Raw genomic sequence first — 17,014 nt, 5'->3', positions numbered from 1 at the left:
CGCTCACGCAACCAACGTTCGATCAAGACGTCGACGTCGCGTCGTCACAGTTATGAAAATCGGACGGAGTTCAAGTCTCCCAACGAGCACCACACGATTGAGGGGCGATTACGTCGAAGACAGGGCCTTCAATCAACTAGGATTCCAGAACTTGCATTCAGTTTCCGAAAAATGATACTCGGGAGCCATTCTCCATCGAATTCTCACACCGAGCTCTCTTAGTCAGATATATCCAGCGAGTCCCGGAGTTCTCCAACCTCGAAGCCTGGATGAATGGAAGAAGGACTGAAGGATGAAGACAAGAGCAATGGACGAGAATATCTGACCCAGGTTCAGGTGGGACAGGTGTCTGACCGAACGTGGATCATCCGCCGCCAGAACGCGGCGACCGCGCACGAGCCCTCAGCTAATAAATACCACCTACGGAAGAACGTTGCGCCGAAACCTTCCTTGACGCTCCACTATCGTATGCAGATCTTCCAGCCGGAGCAAATTAATTTCGCCGACGAGCCATCTCGATCGCCGAAAGGATACAAGCCTAGGGTCTCGACCTAAATACTGCATCGATAGTACAGAAGTTCTGAATGCAGCGAATCTGTACGCAGCCTCAGCGAATGGGGAGGATCTCACAATCCGGGGAGAGCGCAAGCTCACTGAACTTTGAGCCGTAAGGAACAGCCGCCGCCGATCATGCGGACAGATGGAATAAGCTGACACACCCTCTTTAAGCATATATCGAGGCAATAATTCCCGAACCGCATCTACGACAATGCTCCGTAGACACGCGGAGGAAGTGACGCCTCTTCTGATTGGGTGCGGAACGGTCAGAATGGAGGGAAGAAAAATCAACCGAGGAGCTTCCAAACGAACGGATACATAGTTCAGAATGAACCGCGTTGGGAAGCCGTGGGCGATAAAGGCCATCACCCTTGGCGCGTGCGCGTACGCCGGCGGCCAAGCCACTAATGGTTACTGCGAGCTATGGATGTAGATCAACAACACTCCTCGGCGCTTGACCACCGTCCGCCGTTCACGCACGCGGGCGCGAAAGCCCTACGGTGATTCAAATCCGATAATGTTCGAGGAGGTACTGGATGAATATTAGGAATGGTCGCATGGTACGACCCCTCGATGGAAACACGGAGGGGACGCGTTAGATAGACCCCTGAGACCGCTATGAGACACCGATGAGAGATGATGAACCGGGAATCACGAACAACACTGCAGGTCTTTCAGTGATCATGCTCGAGGAAGGGTCTCGAACGACATGAGGTCTCCATTTTCTCGAGATGGCAAGCCCGATAAGTATACACGGTCATTGAAGGAATGTGAGTAATCTGGAGGCGGATGAGACATCGTCATCATCCTGGAACAGGGTGATATTGGGTTCTGGCATCTTCACAGAATTTGTCAAAGAATTCCTTGCCACGCGGGTTGCTTTGCTCCACGTGGGTGGCAAATGTGGGCAGGGAAGCCACAATTGCGTCGATTTCGACGGCTGGAACCGATTGTAAGTTTCATAACTCGTACTATGCTCAGGCTCACGAATGATTTCCATTGATCAAGGTGAGAATCCATCAATATGAGCATGATTAAGGGAGCCGCCGGAAATCAGCCTTAATACGGTCGGGGGAAACGGCTCAAGGAAAGGCGCACGTCCCTACCAACGGTCACCCCTTCCGCGATTTGCTCCACGGACTAGGCAGATCCTACGAAATGATCACCGGTGAAATTCCCAGTCCTTAGCGTGATCAAAGGATCAATGCAGAGGGGAATCAAATTCTCGAAGACCAAACACTTTCTGTCCGAAGTACTGCTCCTCTCATGCTCGAGACACGAATTTAGACAAGGCTGTCCGACCATTCGTCGGGCACTCATTGGCTCATGGCTTGGAATGACTGACTCAAAAGGCCTCGACAAACAACGGAGTGAAACAAAGGAGTGATGCCTTGCCTTCGAGCAATTGCGGATGTTTTAAATAAAACGTTATCAGCATGAAGACTTCGCTCCAGGACCTCAGCCATCTTAGCCCGCTCAGGGCGCGGAACAAGACTGGTCGATAAAACTCGCACCAATCTTTCGGTTTGGTTGTCTGTTGGAATGACAAGATTCCATCCTTCAGTCGATGAGCCTGAAGCGCGACACCCTCCCGTTGCGCCGGAATTCCGTCATGCATGGCCACAAAACCGATACGACTTCCGCAGCCGCTGGCGGCACCGGTGTTGACGGTAATGCCTCCTTAATAGATAACACGGTGTTGATGAATCGCGCTACGATGAACTTCCCTAAGCGAAGACTTCGGCGACCCAGATCGTGACGAGCGTACGATGGTTGGGAGACGTTCAAGTTCCCATCGGGACAGACTTCGCCGACCGCGCGAACCACGAGACGTTCTCTGCATGTCAGAAGAGCTGCACATCTTCGAACCGCTGACGAGATTATACGATGGAGCCTCGACTCGATTGCGATGAAGGCACCTCGGTTGACGGATTCAAGAGAGAAAACTACACACACTTGAACTCCACTGGAATTAACGAAGGCGAACGAACGATTAGCTCGCTGGAACGTCCGGAACGATGCACACAATTCACCGGTTATCCGCAAAACAAGCGCACTAGCAACATGAGCTGACGACGGCAATCCTCGCGTATCGTTGTTGCCGAAGTCCCTCTCCCTACGTAGGCCGAAGCCTTGGCTCCCTCTGAAGTACTGCCGCCGCCATCGTGCGGAATCCCGTGGGGGCTCGCTTGCTTTCCAATAACCCGTAAGGACGAGCGACCGTCGGAACTTATTCGTCGACACCGTCCACCCATCAACAGACAATACAGAGGGGAACATAAACAAAATGCAGGAGCGACTGTATTTCTGTAATTTCTGTGGATTCGGGCTCCCTCGGACAGGGGCCAGGGGAATTCCATCACATTTGCAGGCGGGGGCGGATCTTAAATTTTTTCTTGGGAGCGCAGGAGGGGGCAAGGGGTTGTTATTTGAAATCTAAACGATTACGCGCCTCCTCTAGGCTTACACCTGACTGTTATGACGGATTCATGAGCGGTTTATCGCCCCTTGGCCCTATCCTGAATGCGCCTTTGATCCGCGAGTCGCTGAGGTCCTGCAGTTTGATCAGTCGAGCAAATCCGGAGCCAATCACAGATTCCAGATCAATCTTCCGGATGACATGCCACCATTGGGATATTAATTAATCCCACGGTTGGCTCTAACGGAATTATCGCATCTAACGTCCATTCGAATGAAAATCCCATCGTCTCCGGATGCGGTCGTAAGCAGAATCCCATGGAGACACCAAAGGACGTAGAACGGAGATGATCGATTGACTTATAGATGATGACGGATATTATTCCCGGACGTTTTCCTACGTATGCGAATACTGTTCTCGAATTCGTATTCGCAATACTAGTGAAAGAATCGTCTTAATCAGCCGATTTCGGTCTTCGATTGCGAACACGCGGGACGGCTTGTTCTTCCGGGAAGCTAGCGCGGCACAGAATCGTATAAGGAGCTAGCGGCCGAGGTGTGACGGCGACTGGTTCGGATGAATTTCTCGAAGAAAGCTAGACACCCTCGACGGGCGAGGAGAGATTTATCCGTCTCGTCACGCGTCTCGATATGAACTAGAGACCCATTCTCGCTTATGTGGAGCCTCGAGTCATATTCGTACAGAGAATTCCGTAGGGTGACCTGAGCTCAAACATGTAACTGCAGTGGACGAAAGAAGCGCCCGACGTCTCGCTCCTCCGTCGATAGTCGAATATGTATGTCTCTCAAACTCAGCTCATAAATGCACCGCGATTCCTCGGGGGCCCCTTCCCACAGTACTCGAATGGCAGACACGGTTTTCTCAATCCGTCGATATAGAAATTCCCCCCGATCGCTAGTTCGAGGTCTCGCTCTTTGACACGGAATTCGATCCGAAATAATCCCGTTTCAGACCACAATGCTCCGGTGCATACGATTGAAGTGAGCAGGAGGAGGGGATCGAATGAAGCGCCGATATGATTGACTCTTTCGTTACCACACCGACGGCGGCTCAGGTTGAGGGAATGGAGTAGAGAGCGCCATCAATTACTGAAGTACCGATTAGTGTTCCATTATTCGAATTTTTGAAGCAGCGGTGCGGGGCACGCGATGCGTTGAGAGCCATTCCGATGATCACGGAGGGATTCGATGACCCCAGAGCTGTCTCGTCGACTCACACAGTCAGCGAGCAGATACCGGCTGATATATTTAGCATGGCTGGAGTCTCTACTGAACATCGCGGGACACGCCCAGAGTATCAAAAACGCCATGGGATAGCTTATCTCACATTAGTAATACGCCCAGCTGTTGCCGGGGAAGCCCTGGGCATTGTTTGTGAATTAATTGCTCCACCTGGAAGAGCCGTTTCGAGCCGACGCAGCCCGCCGAAGCGGATGTTCCGAGACCATCAGCGTCCGGAATTCCCGGTGGAATTACTCAAATCTGATAATTGTGACTGACACCCTCCATTTCTCTGTAGGTCCCAATCAGTTGGTGCCGTGACATCCTCCTTGCTGCAGCCGAAAAAAGAAGCGGTTTTCTCGAGTGAAATTCTTCGCTCGCCTTGCTCATGACCGTTCCGTAGGTACGCAAGGTTATGCTCGCTCTATGCTCGTGTGTGACCTTCACCATACTTCTGCGCCTTAAGGTCGTGGGCAAAGAAGTACAGCCGCAGATCAGGATCTCTGATTACGGACCAGAGATGACGATCCCCGCTATCAGAACGGGTACCCAACTATCGCAAGGGCTCATTATCCACAGCCCAGAAATGGATGAGCCCATTTTCGATGAGTGATATGTTTATAGAGCTGACCAATCTACCGACCTATCGAATGCTGCTGACAAAAAAATGGCGCCGCCGTTAGACATCTGACGTCATGATCCGAACATGCGCTGGAGAATCAAACAGATGAATGCACATGCATCGTCAACAGCATCGAAGAGTCTCACGGAGCAACAGAAATCGGAGAAGCAGAGTTGGATGGAAAGCGGGAACTTCGGCTCAACACGGACTGTTCGAGAGATACCTGGCCCGAGCCTCCAGCCTGACACATCGCGATCGAAATCCCACCGAGGCGGAGGAGCAAGTGGCAAGTCATCAATTCCAATTATGACCATCGTACACCACCTCGACACGGAACCTGTTGCTCTTAGGGTGTGGTTTGACGCCGCTCGTATTGAGACCGACGAAGCCAAGCAACTGAGCCGGGGAGCATGCCATTCGCCGAACATTTAGCGAGAGTATATTCTACGAAACACATTCGAAGCGGCGAGAATCACAATCCTCACGACGACTTGAACAAACTACCGCTCATCTATTTAAAGCAATAATTCATCAGAATTATGATAGCCATTATTTTCTCGGAATATGCTCCGATCCATGAAAATTAATGGACCGAGAAAACTCATCCAAGGTAAACACGTTTTCTCAAGGATGGAAGGAGAGCCGAGGGTCGATGGAAAAAATGAAGGATCAGCTTCCGATCAATTGTTGGGGAGGCTCTGTGGAATTGAGCCCTCCGGCTGGCTCGCACTCAGTTCAGTATGCTCTCCGATTGTCTGCTGGAAGGTATTACTCCTGCCACCAGCAGTGTTGTTGTAAATCCAAAGTTATAATCGTCGCTTCCCACGCATGAACGTGAGCACAGTGAGATACCGTTATACCGAATAGCAATTACCCAATGCTGAGTCGGCGTCAAGATAGGAATGATCGGATTCTATCCAGAGGAGTCACAGAAGTGAAGGTTCGAAGCCCCGATTCCGAACTCTATTGGCGCTCATGCGCTCACCATCGGAGTATGCAGCATACCCGGGGACATAGGTAACTGAAGGAGATCACGCTCCTAACGGTATGCCGGTGCCTGTCAAACATCGCTTTCCCCGTGCATTCCCTCGTGAGTCATCTCTGCCTCGCCAGAGATGCGGGCCGGAGTAGTTGTCACGGCTTTCCTGAGTGGTCGTTCCTCGGAAACACAGAGCTCTTCCTCAAACGTGGGAAATCTCTTAATGACGGGAAAAGCCCTGTCAGCGACGTGATCCGTCCCCTATGAGAAAGATTCCCTATCAGTGGAAATATTCGCTTGTCCCTGCCGCTTATCGGGAGCTTTCCGGTCAGAATCATTTCATAGAGAGCATCGAAGTTTTCCCTGCGGTCATCGGCAGACTCTTTTCCACATCTGTCACTTTTTTCGCCGGTTCTCCAAGTCTCGGACCTCCCTTTCTCCATCGAGTCTCGGATGTCGAGTTATCGCACGAATGTCAGCGAATGATGTTCTCGTAGAGGGGAGATTTCCAACTAGCGAATAGCTTGATTCATGCTTCCCGCGTTCGCCTACCGACGTCTGTGCGTTCGGTTTTGTTTGTGCCTTTAGGTAAAGAGATAATCTGGCGGGCACGAGATCCCCTTCGTACTCACACAAGCTCCTCTACATCACGCCAGAATTGGTTCTTTAAAAAACGCGGATCATCTGCAGATTACCGTACCGGTGCTCGCCGTTTCAGCCGACTTCGACAGCGGCGATCGTAACTGAACAGGCGGTCGTTTGATCGAAGACGAAGGGAGAAATGGGCCATCATTCTTGAATTGCCGCGTCCAGATGCTCGAACATACCTTGAGGAAATTGTACTCGTCCGACGGACAGAGTTCCAATGTCTCCAGATCGGAATCCATACTATCCGGCGTTTCTACAGTCGGATTCCTGTCAAGAGTTCGCTCTTGCTGCTACACCACTCCACGGAGAAGTTCCACACCCGGGAGGAGGTACATCCCTGGACAGAGCCAATTTTATTCTGGCAACGAAACTCGAAGTAGAGCTCCACTCTGACAGGCACGAGGATGAGTCGATCGTCGCTCCCCAGATTCGACACTGGCCTGGAAAGCGGCCTGGGGGCTAGCGGACTCGAGTCCGATTACAAGATCCTATCCGGCCACCACCTTCCATAGACGACGACACCACCACCACAACACACTACTAGGTCGCCATCTTGCTTGTTAGTCGTGACGTGCAGACGATCGTGGACTACGCCCCCTGGCGGGTGTCAAATTCAACTCGCTGTCAGATGGACCGTCAGCCAGGCATGAGATCGAGCTCTCATTCACCGTTACAGGCTGAGAGCCCGTGCGTTCCGATGCGTGCAGTGGAATGCCATGAGATTCTCGTGCATTTTCTCAAACGTGAGAAGTCCGAGAATTGAAGAAATTGGTCAAGGAGTTGGTCTGTCGATGAGAGCGCGAATATAAAGAGACATCGGGGCTGATGATCTTTTCTGAGAGCCTGAGTCGAATCGGGCGCTCCCTCTCCCTTGTTCTGAACGAGTTGGGATTCCTAGGGGAGGGAACACCTAACATGGGAATTTCTTGATAGTTCCCCCCGGACCGGGCTCTGTGTGGGAGTTCGCCGATGGATCGCATCTCGTCTCTGCGAGAAGATCACACTGATTGGCACGACGACGCAAGCGGACGACCCCAGCTTCCGATACGCTCCACCTCTTCTTCGGCCTGCGTCCCTATCATTCATCGACGCGTCTTAGGGATTTGAGATCCTCAATCACCCCCTGAATGAATAGGTTCCGACGGGTGCAAGGGAGGGAAAGCTGGAAATGGCCGAGTTCTTGATCAGCCAGGACGGGCTTTTCGTCTGACAGCGGACGGCGCGCGGCGCGAGAAGCGCGCGGCGCGAGAAGCGCGCGGCATCGAGACGTCGACTGGAAGCCGCAGGTTACATGCTTGTTTGACCTTCGCTTCTCCTCTCGTCTCATCGTGTACAGACGGATTTGAAGCTCCGGCCGAGTACACCGAACCTCCTCCACCACGGGGAATATGGTCAATTGATTTCCTCTGTCTTCCCTCTGTCCATATTCTTCCGAACCCCTCCGAAACCCTCGATGGAGAGGAACTGAATCCGGCGTTCCCCCAGACACCGGCGCGGTACTTGAGATAAATCTGAGGCTTCTGTCTCGAGCTGCCGACCCTTCTCGTGACCACCGGTCCAATGCCATGCGATGTCTGATTCCCGAGTGACAAGCGCTGCAGGAGAAAGACGGATCTCTCTCGATCACGTTCGATACATAGGTGATGAATTTTAAATAGAGCTCGGAAGTCTAGGCACTGAAAAATGCCGAGAATGGCAGGCGAAAAAGCACTGGAATACCCTACCTAGAGTAGGCATCAGAACTAGGCAGGACAGGCGTGATAGGCAGGGCGAGCGCCGCATCAAACCGTTCGTCGGTGCCGTTTGACGAGAATTTGACGCGTTCTTCCGGAGTCCCATCGGTGAGTAAACGAGGCTGGTCTGATAGGTAGCATTTAACATCATTTGAAAAAAATTTGGCGGGCCATCGGATTCTATCGGGAACAAGATGTGTTCTTGGAGCAAGGGTTCGCCGATTCTCTCTATCGCCGAATCCCTTCGTATACCCTGAACCGCAGAATTCCCGGAATTCGGCCTCTGGGTGGCTCAAAAGGCTTTTCGGTCGCGGGCAACGGGAAAACGAAAGGTTTATTCGATGGAGAAGACATAGGTATCATAGAAGAATGCCTGAACGTCCGAGCTCTAATTATAACCCAAGGGAACTTTGTCTCGCGATATGGCTCGAAAAATAGGGATTCGTTTATTAATCCTGCTCAAATATATACATACGAACATTCACAGAGCAGCCACGAAAATCTTAAAGTCCACTTTGCATCGAAGCTGAGTTATTTATCAACATATTTAAGAATAAGACTAGTTTCCCACCTCTTCTGCTCAGTTCGAATCCTTCGTCCAGTGACAATTCGAGGTACAAAAATGGAAAACGTATGTCGCGGAGCGTATTTCACTCACTCTCCCTTTTTCGCGGCCGGAGTCGGCATGCCTGAACTATTTGCTTAATCGTATACAACGCTGCGAAACTACACTATTTATCAGGTAGCAGTCAATACTATGAATGAGGCCGGTGGTCTTCGCACAGATAACCCCGCTTGAATCTAATCCGTACTAAGAAAGATTGGATCACCTCACAACACCTTGCTCATGCACCTCCCGGGAAGGTCAATGTACAGTCGACTGACTACTTAAGTTCAGACCTCTTCCACGTAGCGATCTCTTCGTCTCGGCATTCAGGAGCCAACTGATACTTGACTCCGTTGATGACGTTGCTCGTGGCCGCGGTCACGTCGATCACAGGTTTAACGAGCGCCGGGGGAACAAGGCGGAGGACCTCGCCGACCGCGCCAGTGATTCCCCTGGCTCTCGTGTCTGTGGCTGCGGCTTGCACGATGTGGCGCGCGGTATCGTTTATGCCGTTTGCCATGACGAGGTAGGCGTTATTCAAGCCTTCACGGATGTCGACAGGCTGTTCGGAAATTCCCGATGAAATCGGTACGTTGGCTGTTGGGGACAGGAGGTTGTACGCTAACTCGGCGGCGTGCTGGATCGTACCGATCGCTTTCCCGGTGAGTTCGAGGAATGCGATGGCGGCGTTCGTGGTGAAGCTGTGAGTGCCTCTCTGGAGGCCGCGGACGATCTGACCGTCTTTGCGATATTGTTCGACAGGCAACCAGAAGAGGTCTTTGACTCCGCTGCACAGCTGCACGATCGAATGCATGGGACCCACGCCGCCGATGACGTTCTGGACCTGGTGTTTCTTTATGTCGTTTATCCACTCCTGAATGGCGTACTGCACGAGCCTGTCGAAGCCGAGAATGCCATGCTTGTTGACGAGCCTCTTGAGTTTGAGCTCCAGCCACGTGAATTGTCCGATACCCATCAGAACACCAGCGATCGCTCCGCTGTCGAGGTCGACGTGTCTACCGTGGTAGTCTAGACGGATAGGAACTTCAGGAGTGAACTCAAACGATCGAATGTAGATTCTCGGGGGGCGTCGAGATCCGTAGTTCGAAGACGTCGGGGGCGACGGACACGGCTGGTTAGGGCAAACGTCTTCCCCGGCCATGGCTTGCAATTCGCCGAAGAATGTGCGGAGAAACATGAGCGCTTCCTGATCTATGTTGAGACGTAACGGTTTGAGCGACATGAATATAGAACACTCGTTGTCGGAAGCAATGTGAGTAATCTTGAGCGTCAGCATGTTGGCGTTTGACTGTTTCGGTAGAGAATCGTTGCTGAACTGGTAGAGGAATTTGTTCATCTCGGATGTGGCAACTTTGTCTTTGATCTGGATATCCTTGATGAAGAGACACTGTCGCGAGGTTTTCTTCTGATCCGGGGGGTAGACTTCGTGCCGGAACTGGACTTTCGTCATGGTCAGTTCCATGAGCTGGTCCGCGTTCCGACCCGCTCCGCCCAATGAGGGCAGCGGACCGAGTTTCGTGTCTGAACATCGAGCCTGTCCGAAATCGCTGCCACCGTAAATGTGCCAAATGAGCGTCATTTCCTTCAAGGTGTAACTCTCTACAGGGTCAGGATATCCGGTCGGAGCTTTCAGCTGATCTGTCTTACCAGTCGGTACTGTAATCAATGGCACGCACGAAGCATTAGCGAACCCACTCGACGCACAACACCGAAATATTGGTTGTTGTCACAAGCTCCGAGTGGCGGGAAAATTAATCGAGTCTAAATTTTAGAGTTGTGGCGTGAACTTACTTTTGAGGAAATCATCTATCATGACGATATCTTCACCGTTCAGGACCCGGACGTCATCCTGCCCCTTCTGCTTCAACAGTCCAGAACCGGGGAGATCTTCTAGCAAGAGAAAATCGTCGTCTTTCGGGTTGTAGTAAACTTTGGGTCCCTCAGGAGGCGAAGGTTCTCGACCTTGCTCCACGTACAGGGACCTCGAGGAGCTATGAGAGTCGACAGCTCGTTCGGAGAAGCTCTCGCACATGGCATCCTCCATCATCTCATTCATATTCAAGGAAGGTTCCTCGGACAAAGCCTGTGGATAGCGTACGATTAGATCACCGAAACGATGGACTTCCTTACGAGAGGGTTCGTGCCGAATTCCAAGCTCACCTGGTCGAGAGGGGACGCAGGTGGAAATTCTCGGAGACCAGATTCGCAGGGAAGACTCTCGGAAGGCTTAGGGCTTCTCTCTTTCTCAGGAGCCAGATCGCCATCCGCCGCCAGATATGTTATGAGACTTTGCAGAGCGAACAACGAGTCTGAGCACGTTCTGACATGGATTGCGTCGTTTGATGCCGTGAATGCAACGGTCGGACAGGTTTTCGCTGCAGCCGAGCGCGTTTCAGTGATAACTAGACAGAGATTCACCAGGCCGGCGTTCACCAAGCACACATAGTCTGGAAGAGCGGTATGGGGTGAAGTAGGCTGATGAACGAGCTCGGCTATCGATATTCCCTCAACAGACTTCAATCATTCACGACACGAAGTTCGTTCCGTCGTGGAACGGAATCCCACCTCTAGGTATGTTGGTAGGCGACACCTTATCCGAGGAATTCGCGACGAAGAGAGAGGTATCCTCCAGAATCAGACGCAAAGTTGACGTTGTCGCTTTTGGCGTTATGTTGCTTGATAGCGAAAAATTCTCCATGCTAACGATCGTGTTATAAGGTATATGCAAAGGGCTGGAAGATAAGAGGAAAGAGTTTTCAGAGGTGGTCGACGGCCGTATCGATCCGACGTGCCGCCTCACGTAAAACAGGGTCGCTCGGTTTCATTCCGAGCGAATCAACTCAAATAAATAAACTCAGACCATCGAGCGGGGATCGCTGCCGGTCCTCACCGGTAATCAATGATGGACTTCTCGAGACTGAAGTGAAGTTCAGTTATCACAGACGACGGTATATGACCAGCCACAGGGAAGTCCCTAACAGTGAAGAGCTCAATCAGCTGGGTAATCCAGAAATGCCGTGCGGGCGCCGCTACGTGGCGCCAAACGGTATCTGCGATGCTGACAGCTAATGTGACGTTCTTCAACTTCACGTTGGGATTCGCGCAAATTTTGACCGTGATGCAGAGCATCTCCTGGGGAGGGTCGGTAGCTCGGTACCTTCCGAACGTTTCCTTCGGTATTCTGCAGACGGCAAAAACGACGCTTAATTTTGAAAATCGAATGAACATACAGTAGGGGAAGGACTCATTCCTTGTGATATTGGCTGAGGGAACTCTCCAAACGGCGACTCACCGACTCAGAAGTCGACGACTCCCCGAGCTTGGGAGCACCATTCCCTTGTCGAGTTTCTCGTGCGTGGGCTTAGGCTCGCTAGTGCATCCTGAATGGAACACTTCCGTATCGGTCGAATGGAGTAGCACGAAACTCACGTTCGGGTCCCCTTGATAACCACTAACAAGATAGAAATGCAGTTGTCTGGGATTCAACTGGAACGAATAGAATTCCTCCTTGTCCGGATGCCCATGGCCTAGAAGCACACTCCCTTCATTGACGGTCATCGACAGCGAAAGTAGGTTCTGTTTGACCGGTTTGTGGGCTTGGAGATCTTCGGTTCCGTCCGTCGTCGAGTAAAAGAACTTCTCATCGATGTAGCTCTTTTCGGTGTTCCCGAAAAAGTTCTGCCGTACTTCGAACTCGTGCGACTTCTTCGAGCGCTGACTTTCCGAGTTTGGTATGTAGAAGAGATCTGTCAGCACCCTGTTGTAGACGATTTCAAAGAGTTCACGGTTCGCGAACTCCGTCACTACGCAAGGGAGTGCTATATCGACAACGATTCTCGAATAACCCGCACAGTTTTCGAAGAAAGTTTGCATTTGCTTTCTGTCACCGGCGAGGATCACCTCTTCGGTTCCCGCCTTCTCCCGGTCGTACATGACTCGTCGGGTCACGAATGGACCCTCTTCCTGGAGCTTGCCGTAGAACGACATGGACATTGTGTCGTGCGCTTTCATCCGAATCGAGCTTTGATGCATAGAATCGAGCATGTAGCCCTCGTTCAGAAGGTTTCCGTGTTCGGCGGCGTTGATCTGAATTACTATGCTGGCGTTACAACGTGCTCCATCGTCGACTTTGGTTTCGGAGAACACGCGGGCAATCTGTATGAGATCGGCCTCTCCACCCATTCGATAGTCCACGTAGCCTTCTTCGAAGAGAATTTTGATTTCGTTGCTCACGTCGTTCGATATTTTTCCATCAACCGTTATCGTCTCCAAAGTCAGCTGCGGCAAAAATGGATAAATTCATTCAGCACCGAGCCCCAAGAGGCGGGAACGACACACGTAGCCCCGAAATAGCCGAAAACCCACTCGTTCGGCGATAATGATAAATCTGGCTAGAATCTTCAGGCTAGAATTAGTTTTTTTAAACTCACGATGAGAACATCCGGTCTGAGTTTCCGCTGCACATTGGCTACTTCAAGTGCTTGGAAACGTAGTTCACAGCTCAGCTGTGGGCACGTTAGGCTCAGATTCAGCTCGTGCGCTGGACCCGAAGAGCTTCCGAACTTCTTTGGTGATTTCTTGCTATGAGCTGGCGTCGCTTCGAACATCTCTATGATTCTGGATTCCAGCAAGCGATCGTATTTCATGTGGATAGCCCCGAAGGCGCAGCTGACGTTCGTCACCTCGGAGGACATCGAGTGGTCTGAGACATGGTTGACTTTCAGTCTCATGAACGGACTATCACCACCTGCATAAACGTCGGAATTAGGAATGGAGGAACTACTAACGTGATCCGAGAGTTAGACAGCAGCGATTCAATGGATAAGACACTTCCTGACAATCGTCGCTACTCACCTTCATCAGCTGCGGCACAGAGCTGACTCGTGAGGATGCTTTCGATCCACGTACGGTCAGACCGTACCAGCTGCGCGTTGGCTACCGTCGCGCCGATTTCGAGGACCTTGTGAGAGCTTGACGATTTGGTCCGTCCGTTCAACGTGACCGGATAGAGAGCTAGTCGAAAATGTTTATAGGGTAGGAAGTCGGGAGTCGCTACCATTATCACATCCCTGAGGGAGACCCCGTTCGTTTCATTGAAGAAATGACCGCTCTTATCTGGCGTGTTTTCTGTATCCTCGAGGATCACCATGAAAACGATTCCGATCTTCAGATTGAACTCAGTTTGGACACTCATGGGATGCTGCGAGGTGAGCGATATGGTCGATTCATCGGCCGAAGAACTCATCGGGAAGTAATGAATTTCTTCCTGCTCCCCAGCCCAGGTATGGAGTGTGCCCAGGGCGCCCAGCGGGGGGCTACCCAGCATCAAATTGCTCTGTTTCAGAGCCTGGAGATCTTGCTCCATGAGCGCGAAGTCGGCTGAGCTCAGAGCTTTACAGGGCGACTCTTGATGAAGATTCTCGTTGCTCGTTGCGCCGACGAACGAGCCTATGAGGGCACTCAGCATCATGATCTGCCGCGGCTCTATGAAAATCGGCAGCTCAGAGAGACACACCTGAAGCGGAACAGCGCGAGGTGACGTTTGGGGCGATCGTCCACGACCTCACGGAGTATGAGATTGAGGGGCAAGGGCATCATGGGACGAAGACCGAGAGACCCCGTCGGCCCCGAGCTCGAGTTGCTCCCCCCGGAAACAGGGACTTGTGCACTCCCTAGCCCAGCCGAGGGGATCTCCGGCATCGCGAAACCTACCTGTACGCCAATTTTAGGACTCGAGTCGTCTTCAGTGCCTTTCTCGATGCTGATTTCGACTTCTTGGTCGCCTTTGAGGGAGGCGAACAGAACGGGTTTCGAATCGATCTCGGGACTGTTCGCGCACAGGGCTCCGCATTTTTTGTCGGGGTTGATTTCATTACGTTCAGCGCTATTGAATCTGTGCGGAAGGAGGAATTCAGTTATCGGAAAATCGAAATCTGCAGGAAGCATTCAGGGAGAAAAAATCCTCCCTAGCTGCGCAAAGGTGTCGTCTATCTGCAGTGGGTACCACACCGACTTACTTGTCAACCAGCAGCTCCACGTTGCGGACCGTGGCCTTCTTCGTGGAACGAGTGACGTGTTCCTCCGGAAGCGAAGTATCCTCGCTGCTAGCGAGCGCGTCGTGGTATTCGAACCGGTCGATTCGAACTTCCAAAGCGGTCCAGTAATGCGACTGATTCGAGTGGATGAGGTGCTCAACCCTCAGGGTCGTGTTCTCAAAAGTCACAATCACTCGATTGAACATTGTGTCAATTATTTGCTCCAGGCCGGTCAGATATTGAGGTCTTTGCATCTGTGGGGGCATTATTCGATCAGAGGAATAATTCTTAACATGTTTATGGACAACGATCGTTTCTCTGGGTTGGCTCAGCCGACCGTGGTCCTTTGGCGATTCTAATCGCGAGACTACCCTCATCCCTTGATCTCTCTACTCACGTCTTGCTCTGATATGCTCTCCTTGAATATTTCCTCGGCCATTTGCTTCGAGCTCATCATCGATGAGTACATGCTCTCGAAGAGAGAGAGATCTTCAGCCCAGCTCTTGGGCTGGACTGTGAGTTGAAGCCCTTCAACTCGGACATGGGAATTGTCTTTGAGCATCGTGATCCAGGGAACCTCGACGCATACGGAGCCGATGAACCCATCGACGAACAATATGGGCCAATGGTTTGCTTCGCTGAGCTCATTGAGACCCTGGAAAGAATGAACACCTTCAAAATCCGTCCGTGTCGCTCAAGCATCTCTGGCTCGGGTGTTGATATGATAAGGTCGAACCCCATTCGGCTCTCCAGGCGCACGCCACCGTCGCTGTTCGCATCCGTGTCAAGTATTTTCATCAGCGATTCAGAGGGACAGTTGAACGCGTTCGATCCTCACGAGCCGTTTACGAGAAAGATCCGAGCCGCCCGAATAGGAGCAATTACGAAAAGCTGCCCATCTTGCTCAAGCGGGCTCTGAAGAATACTTTGTAGCGTACTCAAGTGCGTAGGGGATCTGAACTCCGGCGGTTCGGCTCCGATGTATGATAATAGTCATGATAACAGTATTAATTTACTAAAATCCATGAGACGATTCCGCCCTGTTTGGGAGCTCGAGCTCCGAGTACCCGTGATCTGTATTTACAATCAGGGATTACGAATTCCTTGTTCAACTCTCAGTCATTCCGCAATCGGATCATCGACTTCGGACCGAAAGGTTTTTCTCGAGATTTGATGGGATTGCTCAGCCATGCTCTCGTTCCAGGATCTTCATTCGACGCAAGATAATCATGTTATGGTTTTCCGGAACGCGGTCGAGGAAGGGTCAGTCTACATCGAATATCGCTGAAGTTTCGCTATCCCGCTATTTCGCATTGTAGTGTTGCGATACGCGCTGCATGTCTGTGAATCTCCGCGGCAGCTCGAGAACGACCTTCGGCAGAAAATTTCTGGCAAACGATATGAGTGCGCACTTTGGGAGTTTTTTTCCTCGCTCCACGAACTTATTCGGGACCTGAGCTCCTGACCGATCGGGGTCTCTCGACCTAAGCAACGTTGGAGCTCATGCCATTGTGTCATTCGGGTGGGGATGCGCTACTGAATTCGAGCTCAAGCAGCTGATGACTACGCACTGGATATCCAGAAACGGCGTAGAACAACGCAGATGACGGTCAAAACCACGGTTCGAACATGAGATTCGAAATTGCGAATATTGTCTTGAACAACTCCTTTCCTACATCAGACTTACTAGAACGCATCGACTGCTGCGGGCAAGCTTCAACGTACGCTTTTAGAGACACATCGCCGAATTCTGACGGCTTTTCGAAAGAAAACTAAAAGACGTCGGGTTCATTCTAGTGCAACAGTTTACGAAGTCTCTGCTCGGTCTTCCTCAGATAAGGTTCGATAGGAGAGTTTGACGCGACTACAACCTGTACGACAGCATACCTTGACATCCAGGTAAACGGATTTGATTTCAGCATTTCCACTGCTCGATGACAAATCTACGCTTAGCTGGTCCAAAGAGATTTTCTCGAGTAGAAATTGTCCCAAGTATCGTTGAAGCACGTAACGACATAGTCTGATTTGAACAGCTCGAGTGACACCCTGCCAACTCATTGTCTTTTTCGTTCAGGACGAGCCTCCGATGAACACCATAATCACGCACCAAAGCTTCGCTTGCTCCCTGTGGTTTCTTCGCTCTCACACTGA

The 17,014-nt window shown here is 51.5% G+C and overlaps 1 protein-coding gene across 1 annotated transcript; it reads right to left on the bottom strand.

Moving 5' to 3' along the window:
• Positions 1–8,767: 8,767 nt before the first annotated feature.
• Positions 8,768–16,921, bottom strand: Atg2 (Autophagy-related 2). Its single transcript, XM_029112241.1, has 12 exons — positions 16,751–16,921; positions 15,268–15,518; positions 14,846–15,109; positions 14,541–14,721; positions 13,706–14,343; positions 13,259–13,610; positions 12,121–13,106; positions 11,719–12,009; positions 11,394–11,560; positions 10,989–11,275; positions 10,620–10,911; positions 8,768–10,484 (listed from the first exon to the last, which is right to left on the bottom strand). The coding sequence occupies exons 1-12, from the start codon at positions 16,919–16,921 to the stop codon at positions 9,085–9,087; spliced, it is 5,280 nt and encodes a 1,759-aa protein (XP_028968074.1). The 3' UTR covers positions 8,768–9,084.
• Positions 16,922–17,014: the final 93 nt, after the last annotated feature.

The sequence above is a fragment of the Galendromus occidentalis genome, unplaced genomic scaffold, assembly GCF_000255335.2.
Source record: "Galendromus occidentalis unplaced genomic scaffold, Mocc_1.1 scf7180000077487, whole genome shotgun sequence".
In the NCBI taxonomy this organism is placed as follows: domain Eukaryota; kingdom Metazoa; phylum Arthropoda; class Arachnida; order Mesostigmata; family Phytoseiidae; genus Galendromus; species Galendromus occidentalis.
Note: the sequence above shows the minus strand (reverse complement) of the source record. Positions and strands in the feature narration are given on the sequence as shown.

Bases quoted from the DNA above. Each gene is read 5' to 3' on its own strand.
- Atg2 (XM_029112241.1), bottom strand. From the start codon at position 16,921: ATGAGTTGGCAGGGTGTCACTCGAGCTGTTCAAATCAGACTATGTCGT. The intron at 12,010-12,120 runs GTGAGTCGCCGT...TGCCGTCTGCAG, and splicing joins AGTCGTCGACTTCTGAGTCG to AATACCGAAGGAAACGTTCG. The intron at 11,276-11,393 runs GTGGGATTCCGT...CCGCTCTTCCAG, and splicing joins GCCTACCAACATACCTAGAG to ACTATGTGTGCTTGGTGAAC.